The following is a 12,613-nucleotide window of genomic DNA, read 5'->3' on the forward strand; positions in this document are numbered from 1 at the left end:
AGAGAAACAGGTTAACACGATCAAGCCTCTCTTCTGGCAATACACATGTTGATGAGGTCCTGCAGTCCACAGAAGACTTGGAAGTCAAAGAGGTCACAGGTCCCAGAGACCACAGAAGTCAGAGGTCCCACGGGCCACAGAGGTCAGAGATCTCACAGGCCACAGAAGTCAGAGGTCTCACAGTCCCTGGAATTCAGAGGTCCCCGGGTCCACAGAAGTCACAGTCCCATGGTCTATGGAAGTCAGAGGCCCCACAATCCACAGAAGTCATAAATTCTACAGTCCACAGAAGTCAGGAGTCCATAGTCCACAGATGTCAGGGGTCCCTCCATCTCTAGAAGTTATAGGTCCTACAGTTCATGGCAGACTTTCCTAGGAAAGTTTAAACTCTGATGTGCATGGTCATTTCCATTTCTAAACCCTACACAAAAATCTGAGGGGAGACACAATCAATCAGATAGCATTAAAGCTGGAAAGAACGCACCATGATGTTAGCAAAAACCACTTCAACTACTCATGCCATTAGAGTCATCAAAGGGGGGAGGCAGGAAGGAAGGGAGGGACAGAGAAAGAGACAGTAATGAAAGAGAAAATAAGTCTGAAAAGAAAGGAGAAAATAGAAATATAAAAGATTAGAAAAAACAGGAGACAACAAAATAAAAAAGACAAAAACCTCACTTTGGCATTTACAGTTTAAAGCTTTCAGGGCATTTTATGAAATGACAGTTGCAATAAAACAAATAGAATGGTGAGTCATCTGGGTTCCAACTTCTGAGTCAAAAGGGGCTGTTTCTAGACAAACCAGCAGCTCTGCTGCCTGCACATTTAACGATACCTATCGGTGCACTACAGCTACGGAACAGGATGTGGAGAACGAGGAGGTGGGAGTGAGCATTGTCTTTACTGGTCCCAGTGTCATTGCAAATAAAGACTGTCAAGATTTAAACCATAATAATGGAAAGGCTATAAAGGTCTCAGTTATAATGTTTCCTCTGATGTTCCCTTTCATAAAAGGCCTCTTTATGTTGCCTGCGTAGCAGTCATCCACTGAACATCGGCATATGTGTGGCCCAGTGGGAACGTTGCACCCTAAGTTCCTAGCAGGACGCCAGGCAGCAACTGTGCAATCCAACTCCTTGGCTCATCATCTCCATCGCACATAAGTGAGCACACACACTCACTCATTCCACAAATATGTATGAGTGCCTATTTTCTGCCAGGAGCTGAGCAATACAGTATATGCCCAACCCATACAGGGCTTAGCAAAGTGCCTAGGTGCCAAACACCCAGGAAACACACACGCAAAATATATACGGCCATACAACACAGGGACTCCTTTCCTACTTTGGCACCTAAAAGTCTTACATAAGTGCCTGGCAGCCTAGCAGGAAATGGGACTTTTCCTTCTCCATGCCAGAGCAAAGTAGATAAGCTGGAACACAAATCAGATAAATGCTCAAAAAGGGGGCTTAATATGGTGCCCACAAAGACTTGCCTTTACTTGGACACACCAGACAAAAATGCACAGAAACCTGCTGTTTCAACAGAATTATTTATCTGCAGCCTGCCATCTAACCATTCTAGGCACCAGGGAACCTCAAAGGAAAATACAAACAAAACCTCTGCAAATTAATACTTTGTAGACATGCCAAGGAGGCATGAACTAAGAAAGACACCAGCAGCACATGTAGGGATGAAATGAGGCTGAAACCTGTAAACCAGGGAGCCGTGTGATGCAATTAGAGATGCCAAAGTCCAAAATTAGGAAAGGATCGATCTAGTCAAGCCCAACTTGGTGGCAGGTAGAGAATAACTCACATTTCTAGGTGGGCAGCCTGTGCCAACCACAAACCATCCCTGGGCTGCCTTCCCTGCTGATCTATAATTGGTGGGTCAGTGATGGAGCTACCAATTATCTTGAGGCCCCCTGTATTTAGTTCACAGACAAAGGGAAGCGGGAGAGACCAGTTAGTAATGAGTAAGTAATGGCCACGAAAATACATTGTATTATACAAAGCTGCTTCGGCAGGAAAAGCCATTTGGAAAATAAAGCGTAAAAGAATAAAATAAGCTGGAGAAACTCAATTTTCTCCTCCCTTCCTCCCAAAGCCACACTTAGGATAAAATGAGGTTTGTGCAGGTTAATCCTTAAGAGGTAAGAAAAAAATGATTAAATACATTAAAAAAATCAATTGTACATTAAACCAAATCCAGGAACTGCTAAAACAAACACGGCAGCGTTCCTCCAGCCAGCATTAGCTCTGCCAGTCTGGTCAGTAGGGGATACCCCCACCTGATGGAGCCCGCTGAGGTCACAGAAGACAAGCAGAGAGGAAGGGGAGAGAACCAGGGCTGGGGAGTGGGATGGGACCACAGATCTGGATTTCACTGGAACTGAAGTTATTTCTAGATATTATAAAGAAATAAAATGCCTTACAAATGGGGCTCTGGGGACCAGGCTGAATTCTTCAAAAATCCAATAGAAATAATAATAATGAGAATCATTTGATAAGCAGAAATTATAAACCACCTTACTGTCAAATGATGTGCCACTATTTCTCGTTATTTCTTCTGTTTATTAACAAATTCTATTAACTGCCATTTTTCAGACAACAGAGAGCTGGAGAGGTGAGGTTAAGAGGCATGCCTTTGCCGGGCGCGGTGGCTCACGCCTGTAATCCCAACACTTTGGGAGGCCGAGGTAGGCGGATCACGAGGTCAGGAGATTGAGACCATCCTGGCTGACATGGTGAAACCCCATCTCTACTAACAACAAAAAAAAAATTACAAAAAAATTAGCCGGACGTGGCGGCGGGCGCCTGTAGTCCCAGCTACTCGGGAGGCTGAGGCAGGAGAATGGCGTGAACCCAGGAGGCGGTGTTTGCAGTGAGCCGAGATCGCACCACTGCACTCTAGCCTGGGCGACAGAGCGAGACTCCGTCTCAAAAAAAAAAGGAGGCATGCCTTTGTCTTTCAGGAATGCCACTCTCTGCAGTGGAGCTGGATGGAAACTCCCACCCTTCCCCAGTACCCTGGGATCTTCAGATGAAAGCCTGAAAGAATGCAAACCCACAAGAAAGTGGCCCTAGGTCACCCGCTCCTCCCTCAGTGGAGTCAAGGCTGAGAATTCTTAGCTAATCCTAAATAAACCTCACATGGTTGAAATGTCGCGGCCAATTTGCTTCCCCGTGTGGACTGCAACCATCTGGTTCTGCCTGCAACCAGCCTTTCTCCTCCTGGGCACCTGCCTCAGCCACATAGCTGGAAGATCTGGCAGGCAGGAGCATTCAGAGGGCACAGTAGGAGGTGCACTTCTGGGGGAGAGGGAGCTGGGACTCACTCTGACAAGGCACAAGTTGCCCATATGTCAGTCTTGGGCCCCCAGTCTAAAAATCTGGCACATCCAAGGCCGGGCGCGGCAGCTCACGCCTGTAACCCCAGCACTTTGGGAGGCCGAGGTCAGGAGATCGAGACCATCCTGGCTAACACAGTGAAACCCCGTCTCTACTAAAAATACAAAAAAATTAGCAGGGCATGGTGGCGGGCGCCTGTAGTCCCAGCTACTCGGGAGGCTGAGGCAGGAGAATGGCATGAACCCGGGAGGCAGAGCTTGCAGACAGCCGAGATCGCGCCACTGTACTCCAGCCTGGGTGACAGAGCGAGACTCCGTCTCAAAAAAAAAACAAAAACAAAAAACAAAAAAATGGCACATCTGCAATGTTCCCCTTCATGTGTTTCTGAAATAAGTCATTTAGAATTGAAGAGAAACCTCTGTAAGACTAGTTTGGATAGGGGGAGGGAGTGGGGTTGGGGGGAAGTGCTGACAGGAAGAACAGGTAATCAACCATATGACAGTGGTATTCCCAACAGAATTAAAGACACGTGCCCATGGGGGAAAGTTTCAAAACCTCTAAACATTATTTGAGTGGGTTATCAATGTCTAGCTCTTGGCAACAAGTAAGATCTGACAGAAAGATTTTACTCTCTTAAAGACATCTCTATTCTCTTATCTTCAAAGCAGGTGAACTTTGCTGCCTTAACTCTGACAATGAGGAATTTGTGGATGTTGATAGAAACACAGATAAAGGATTTACCTGAGGGGGCAGAGAAAGTAGAAATAAAAGATCCTGGATATTGTATTTTCTTTACTTATGTGGATTCCAGTGACTCCCTGGAGACCTGCAGGCACCACTTTAAGAGCTGGAGTCCAGAGCAAATTGCTCAATTGTCCAACCTTCTCTCCGCCAGCAAGAGACAGAACAACAAGCGGCTGCTGCCCCCTAGAAGCTACCAGGGACATAGCACCTTGCTATATAGACATCACATGAAAAGATCCTATTATCTCCTCTCCATCCCATAACCTGTCATTAGTGAGGTACATGGGTGCAGACGCCTCCTCTGAGCACAAGGAGGCACACATCACCTGTGATAAATTAATAGGCGCCTTTTCAACAGCTAAGATGCACACAAAAGACTCCAACCACGGAGAGCACACTAAGGCAGCAGCCTCAGAAAGAAGATACAGAATCACCAGGCAGCACTGAGCATCAGCTGCAGATACGTTTGTGCAGCGGGCGCCCCGCACGCACGCTAGTGTGCCTGACAGCGCGGTCCACACCGCACCCATACCTGCTCTCCCCGTCTGCACAGGTTCAGCAGCATGGACACCAGCTTTCAATCCCAGTCCTGCCACTTCTTAGCTGTAGGAACTTGAATGCTCTGGGCTCAGTCTCCTCACTGCAAAATGAGTAATTCTCACAAATTTGTTGGAATCAAACAAAGTAACCAAAATAAAGACACCAACAGCGAGGCCAGAATATTACAGAGTAGAAGCCCTCCTGGCCTATGTGATCGGAGCTAGTAATTGTTCGGTTAATCAAAAAATCAGTTAAAGCAGGGAATCAAACATGGAACCTGCTCCACATACTGAAAACATTTTCTATTAACTGAAAACCTATAAACATTCAGTCACTGCTGATCTTTTGATGTAAAGCCAAGCCCTTTGCTTTGAGTGTGGGCCCACAGACTGAAGTTCCCAGACGTCTTTCTTGCATAAACCCTACCCATAACACAGCCTCCACAATTTCTAAAGCAAAGTAAGAACTTCAAGACATCAGTAAAGCAATCAAAGTACAGAATCCTTCTAGATGTTTATGATCTTCCTCTAATGTTTAACTGTCATCTTGCTCACACCTAATTTGACAGCTATGTTTTTAGCAATTCACATTTAGCAAAGCATTTAACTTAGTTTTCATAAAACCCTCTTTTCACATTTCTTTTTATAGAACACATTATAGCCAGGCGTGGTGGCTCACGCCTGTAATCCCAGAACTTTGGGAGGCCGAGGCGGGCGGATCACCTGAGGTCGTGAGTTCAAGACCAGCCTGACCAACATAGAGAAACCTCGTCTCTAAAAATACAAAAAATTAGCCGGGCATGGCGGCGCATGACTGTAATCCCAGCTACTCAGGAGGCTGAGACAGGAGAATCACTTGAACCTGGGAGGCAGAGGTTGCAGTGAGCGAGATCATGCCATTGCACTCCAGCCTGGGCAGCAACAAGAGTGAAACTCCATCTCAAAAAAACACACAAAAAAAGAACACATTATATTTGCAGAACCCTCTCTTCACACTCTTAGTTCACCTGTTGACATCATATTTAATACAAGGACACAGGTTTAGGGACAAACTAGCTCCTGGGGTACAGATGAGTGTGGGAGAGACTGGCTGAGGACCTGCCTTGTTCAGAGCACCAAGAGCCTGGTGAGTACGTTCCATGGGGCCCAAACAGCAAGTTGGTTAGACAGGGATGCCAAATGCAAGCTCTTGACACATTTTTAAAAATATGTTCTTATTGATACCCCTGCTTCATTTCACAAAAGATTCTAAATGACTCTCAAAAGTACACATAAGCCTGTAATCCCAGCACTTTGGGAGGCTGAGGCGGGCAGATCACTTGAGGCCAGGAGTTCAAGACCAGCCTGGCCAACATGGCAAAACCCTGTCTTTACTAAAAATACAAAGATTAGCTGGGCATGATGGCACACACCTGTGATCCCAGCTACTCAGGAAGTTGAGGCACAAGAATCACTTGAACCCAGGAGGCGGAGGTTGTAGTGAACCATGATCGTGCCACTGCACTCCAGCCTGGGCAACGGAGCAAGACTCCGTCTCAAAAAAAAAAAAAAATACAGACAAGCTGGGCCGGGTGGCTCACACCTGTAATCTTGGCACTCTGGGAGGCTAAAGAGAAGGTTCACTTGAGCCCAGGAGACTGAGACCAGCCTGGCCAACACAGTGGGACCCTGTCTCTATAAAAATTTAAATAAAATTTAAATAAAATAAAAATTTCAAAGTACACACAAGACAACAAGATACAGCAAAGGAAAAGTATGGTAAAGGGGGGAAAAAAAGATTTGGTTTTGTTTTTGAGACAGGTCTCGCTCTGTCACCCAGACTCACTGTAATCACAATCTCCTGGGTTGATGCAATCCTCCTGCCTCAGCCTCCAGAGTAGCTGGGACTACAGGCTCGAGCCACATGTCCCACTAATTTTTGTATTTTTTATAGAGATGGCACCTCGTCACGTTGCCCAGGCTGATCTCAAAACTCCTGGGCTCAAGCAATTCTCTTGCCTCAGCCTCCCAAGGTGCTGGGATTACAGGTGTGAGCCACCATACCTAGCCTAAAAGATGTTTAATACCTGTTCTTTATTCTCCTTCTCCATCAAAATCCACTGTCGGTAAATGCTAGTTAAATGAAACCATTTATAGAAATAATCATTGGCCAGGTATGGTGGCTCATGCCTGTAATTCCAACACTTTGGGAGGGAGGCCAAGGTGGGCAAATCACTTAAGGTCAGGAGTTTTGAGACCAGCCTGGCCAACATGTTGAAACTCCGTCTCTACTAAAAATACAAAAACTTAGCTGGGTGTGGTGGCGCACACCTGTAATCTCAGCTACTGAGGCGGAGGCAGGAGAACAGCTTGACCCTGGGAGGCGGAGGTTGCAGTGAGCCAAGATGGCACCACTGCACTCCAGCCTGGTTGACAGAGTAAAACAAAAAGAGGAGAGGGGAGGGGAGGGAAGGAAAGAAGAGAAAAGGAAAAGCAAACAAAGAAAAGAAAGAAGAAAGGAAAGGAAAGGAAAAGGAAAAGGAATCAATCAACTTGTGTGCTTGATTGTCAGCAACTCCTTGCTACCATACGGCTGCAAAAAGTGGCCCTGGTCCTAAAGACCCACTTGCCATGGGCCTGGCTGGGCCAACACAGAGAGAAAGGCCTCTTGGCAGACACAGCTGGGTAAAGGGAATGATCGCTGACCCAGAGCACCCCCCACACACTCTGCACACAAACAGGAGAGCTGTGCCCCCAGGGTCACTGTGAAGGCAAGAGGTCACAAAAGTGGCAGCATGTCTTCTTCCTGACAGGGGTAATTTATCCAGACTCCTGCTCCACTGGGGGCTATGAGTTAGTTCCTCTCTGCCTCTGACTGTCAAGGAGTGCCCCTGGATAGATTTACTTCAAGAATCACTCAGTGTCGGCCCCATCTCTAGACTGTTCAGACAAACTCATAATGGCAGAGAGAAGATTTGTGGAGCAACAAGCATAAATCTCGGTTATAACTACAAACCATAAAAGAAAGGAGAGCTGGGAGGGAAGAAGGAAGGGCGGTGAATACGTCCTTCTCCAAAGCACCACTTTATCTTCCTGCGGTTTCTCACAGCTCAGAAGTGGGACTAACTACAAGATCATATTTTTTGAGCCAAAAATCAGTCTGCATGGTTTGACAATGAGCTAAAATATTTTAAATTACAATTATCCTGGAAAATGGGCCGGGCACAGTGGCTCACATCTGTAATCCCAGCACTTTGGGAGGCCGAGGCAGGTGGATCATTTGAGGCCAAGAGTTTGAGACCAGCCTGGCCAACATGGCAAAACCCCATCTCTACTAAAAATTAAAAAATTAGCCAGGCATGGTGGTGGGCGCCTGTAATCCCAGCTACTCAAGAGGCTTAGGCATGAGAATCACTTGAACCCCCAAGGCAGAGGTTGCAGTGAGCTGAGATTGTGCCACTGCACTCCAGCCTGGGCAACAGAGCAAGACTCTGTCTCAAAAAAAAGAAAAGAAAAGAAAAGAAAAAAGAAAAAAGATTATCCTGGAACATGTAGGGCACTTGGTTATCTTAACCAACAGAACAGTCAACAGTTTTCAAACTGGGGGCTTTTAGATTTATCCTGAGTTTGCTGCATGGAATACCTATGCTTTAGATCACACTTAAAAAAACACTTTTACATGAAAATTCTTTGAAACTGATGACTGATTTTAATCAAAAGAAAAACATTTTAACAGAGGAAATTTTATTTCCTCTGTCCAAATAAAAGTTTTGTAGATCACGTCTTCAGCAATGGTAGGGCATGTAAAGGAGCTCTAAGATTAGCAAACTCAGGATAAATCTAAAAGCCCCCAGTTTGAAAACCGTTGACTGTTGTATTGGTTAAGATAACCAAGTGCCTACATGTTCCAGGATAATCTTTTTTCTTTTTTCTTTTCTTTTCTTTTCTTTTTTTTTTTTTTTTTTTTTTTTTTTGAGACAGAGTCTTGCTCTGCTGCCCAGGCTGGAGTGCAGTGGCACAATCTCAGCTTACTGCAACCTCTGCCTCCGGGGTTCAAGTGATTCTCATGCCTAAGCCTCTAGGAGAAAAGGGAGGAAACAGAACTTTTCCTTCTGAAAGAATGATGCCAGGGATAAGATTAAAGACTGCATTCCAGGCAGGGCGTGGTGGCTCACACCTGTAATCCCAGCACTTTGGAAGACTGAGGCGGGGGATCGCTTGAGCCCAGGAGTTCGAGATCAGCCTGAGCAACATAGTGAGACCTCATCTCTACACAATTTTTTTAAAAAATTAGCTGGGCATGGTGGTGTGCACCGGTAGTCCCAGCTACTGGGGAGGCTGAGGTGGGAGAATCACCTGAGCCCAAGAGGTGGGGGGCTGCAACGAGCCATGATTGTGCCACTGCACTCCAGCCTGAGTGACAGAGAAAGACCCTGTCATTAAAAAAAAAAAGAAAAAAGAAAAAGAAAATTGAATTTCCCCAATCACTGAGTAGCTCTGATAAAAGGCACCTGAGTGCTCAGTTCCTCAGTTCCCACATCCTCAAAATAAGGACACTGCCCATTTATCCAAGAGTTGGGGCCTCTGATTACAGGAACAACAGCAAATATAAAGCATTACTATAAAAGCCAGGAACCTAAAGTATAAACAAAGCTGAATAACTTTTTCAAATTCCATTTCTTTCATTATTACTCCTAAGAGTTTCGATTCATCTAATAATTATTTGTAAAAGGGCACCTTAAAACTGGAAAGCAACCTCTTCATTTACCTGAAAGAGGAAACAATGTAAAGGGCACCGCCTAGTCTATGCAATAAACCTGCTGTCTGTGATAGGAAGGACAGAGTAGGAAGAGGCAGTAATTTCAAAACCAGTAAGTGGCCTAGAGATCATAACCACCCAGAAACAGTATGAGGCTTTGCTCAAGTTCATCCATTTCAGCATCCAGTTCTTAGCTTTTTTCGGCAGATCTGGCAGAGGAGGTGGGAATCACAGGCACCTTCCCAACCAGAAGTCAGTATACACGGACACTAGTGTTAAAAACGTTTCCTTCACTGATACCTTTATATTGTTGATGAGAGAGGAGTGAGGAAAGAGGACAGCCAACACTTTTTTCCTCTCTGAAAAGTGCCTACATCTCAGGCCCAGGATGCTGGATCTGATAATCATGACAATTTTACCTTCAGTGAAGTGCACCGTGAGCCCATCCGTGGTTTATACTTGATTTTAGTCCCCAAGTTTCTCTGCAGCAGTTGTGAGGGGCACCCTGATGAATATGTTGCTAGTAATGGTTTAAGCACCAAAATTTTTGTAGATGATTTACTGTTTGGGCAGGGGGGTGGGTTTTGAGACAGAGTCTTGCTCTGTTGCCCAAGCTGGAGTGCAGTGGGGGGATCACAGCTCAATGTAGCCTCAACCCACTAGGCTTAAGCAATCCTCCCACCTCAGCCTCCCAAGGACTACAGGCACTCGCCACCACATCTGGCTAAATTTTTTTAAATTTTTTGTAAAGACAGGGTTTCACTATGTTGCCGAATCTGGTCTCAAACTCCGGAACTCAAGCAATCCTCCCGCTTCTTCCTTCCAAAGTGCAAGGATTACAGGCGTGAGCCACCACGCTCAGCCAATGATTTGCTTTTTAAAAATAAACTAATAGGGGCAGGGCGCGGTGGCTCACACCTGTAATCCCAGCACTCTGGGAGGCCGAGGCGGGCGGATCACGAGGTCAGGAGATTGAGACCATCCTGGCTAACATGGTGAAACCCCGTCTCTACTAAAAATACAAAAAGCCGGGCGAGGTGGCGGGCGCCTGTAGTCCCAGCTACTCGGGAGGCTGAGGCAGGAGAATGGCGTGAACCCTGGGGGGCAGAGCCTGCAGTGAGCCGAGATCGCGCCACTGCACTCCAGCACTCTAGCCTGGGCGAAAGCGAGACTGCATCTCAAAATAAAAATAAAAATAAAAATAAACTGATAGGGCGGATTCTGAATTATCCCTATAATATCACCCCCAATCACTTGCATCCCGACAGACATTCCTGAGCAGGAAAAAGAGGTGGAAGTGACAACTAGTTTCAGCAAACCTAACTCTGCACAGAAATCAACCACTACAGACTTTTTAAATAATTACGTTTAATACTTCAAAATTAGGTTTGTCATATTTATATATTTTTCCTGGAAAATGACAAGTTCCTGAAATCCCTAAATGGCTGGTTTCATTACCCATGTGCTTGTAAAACACTTTCATGAATACAGCATCAAAATCAATTTTATTTCCCCACAAAATGCTTAAATGTTATAAAATATATATGTATTGTCATATACATGCATACATGAGTGCACACAAAGATATGTAGGAGCATGTTAATGTCATTCTTCAGAAATGTTTTGGTGGGGTCGGACGTGGTGGCTCATGCCTGTAATCCCAGCACTTTGGGAGGCCAAGGCGGGAGGATCACTTGAGCCCAGGAGTTCGAGACCAACCTGGCCAACATGGCAAAACCCCATCTTTGCTAAAAATACAAAAATTAGCTGGCCGTGGTGGTGCACGCCTATAGTCCCAGATACTCAGGAGAAGGCAAGAGAATCACTTGAACCCGGGAGGCAGAGGTTGCAGTGAGCGGAGATTGCACCACTGCACTCCAGCCTGGGTGACACAGCGAGACACCGCTTCAAAAAAAGAAATGTTTTGGTGGGAAAAAAAATGAGAACCACTTATCCACAGTGAACCTGCCGACAAGTACACCAAAGTATTCTAACCACAAAAGTCACAAAAGACACAAATGCTGAGGAGACTGTGCCAGGAATACATGTAAGAGGTCTTTGGCAGACAGGCAACCAGCTGTAGCTATTCTTTTCTTTTTTTCTTTTTTTTTTTTTTTTTGAGACAGAATCTGGCTCTGTCGCCCAGGCTGCAGGGCAGTAGCACGATCTCGGTTCACTACAACCTCTGCCACCTGAGTAGCCGGGATTATAGGTACCTGCCACTACACCCAGCTAATTTTTTTTTTTTTTTTTTTTTTTTTTTTTTTTTTTTTTTTTAGTAGAGACGGGGTTTTGCCATGTTAGCCAGGCTAGTCTCGAACTCCTGACCTCAGGTGATCCACCCGCCTCGGCCTCCCACAGTGCTGGGATTACAGGCGTGAGCCACCATGCCTTGCCTATTCTTACAGAGATCACAGTACTGGCTCCCTGAATCCATCAAAATATGCCTTCTGATTACCAGCCTCTGGTTAATTGGCTTGTAAACCAAAGAGAAAATCTTGGGTGTCCCAGGGGTAAGATGGATGAGCTTCCCCAGGACTGAGATCAAATACATGATGTAGAACCCCCTGGACAAGGTTCCATCTGAGCCTCAGGAAGAAACCTGAGGGCACTTTGGCACTTGGAGAGCAAAACTACTGAGACGCAACCTAGATCTGCAACTGCAGAGCATCTTTATTTTGAAGAATTCAGCATACTAAAAAATAGTAATCCCAGAAAAAGGTGATAAAGTAGAAATTGCTGTCATCAGTTACAGAAAAAATTGTAGTTTGGGGCCAGGCACGGTGGCTCACACCTGTAATCCCAGCACTTTGGGAGGCCAAGGTGGGCAGATCACAAGGTCAGGAGATCCAGACCATCCTGGCCAACATGGTGAAACCCTGTGTCTACTAAAAATACAAAAATTAGCTGGGCATGGCGGCGCATACCTGTAATCCCAGCTACTCTGGAGGCTGAGGCAGGAGAATCGCTTGAACCCGGGAGGTGGAGGATGCAGTGAGCCGAGATCACACCACTGCACTCCAGCCTGGGTGACAGAGCAAGACTCCATCTCAAAAAAAAAAAAAAAAAAAAATTGTACTTTGGGATTATTTTGGTGGAGAGATGCAGGAAAGAGGACAGAAAGAAAAAACAAAAAGAACCTACACCTAAAAGTTAAAGGAAGAGACGATGGCCAAGGACTCATCCATTAGAGAGAACTTGGTGTCAAAGAGCAAAAAGCTAAAATTCTAGTTTAGCCA

General features: G+C 45.6%; 1 protein-coding gene across 8 annotated transcripts in view; it reads right to left on the bottom strand.

The window, feature by feature from the left end:
- The window catches only part of PEX14 (peroxisomal biogenesis factor 14), a 155,813-nt gene that overhangs the window by 118,876 nt on the left and 24,324 nt on the right, over positions 1–12,613 (bottom strand). For 2 of the 8 annotated variants that reach the window (XM_063786384.1, XM_063786386.1), the window contains exon 3: positions 4,630–4,737. The exons of the other annotated variants lie outside the window; for them this stretch is intronic. In XM_063786384.1, the coding sequence (XP_063642454.1) occupies positions 4,630–4,662 (33 nt within the window). In that variant the 5' untranslated portion in view covers positions 4,663–4,737. The remainder of the gene's footprint in view (positions 1–4,629; positions 4,738–12,613) is intronic. 8 annotated transcript variants of the gene reach the window in all.

The sequence above is a fragment of the Pan troglodytes genome, chromosome 1 (genome assembly GCF_028858775.2).
Source record: "Pan troglodytes isolate AG18354 chromosome 1, NHGRI_mPanTro3-v2.0_pri, whole genome shotgun sequence".
Classification (NCBI taxonomy): domain Eukaryota; kingdom Metazoa; phylum Chordata; class Mammalia; order Primates; family Hominidae; genus Pan; species Pan troglodytes.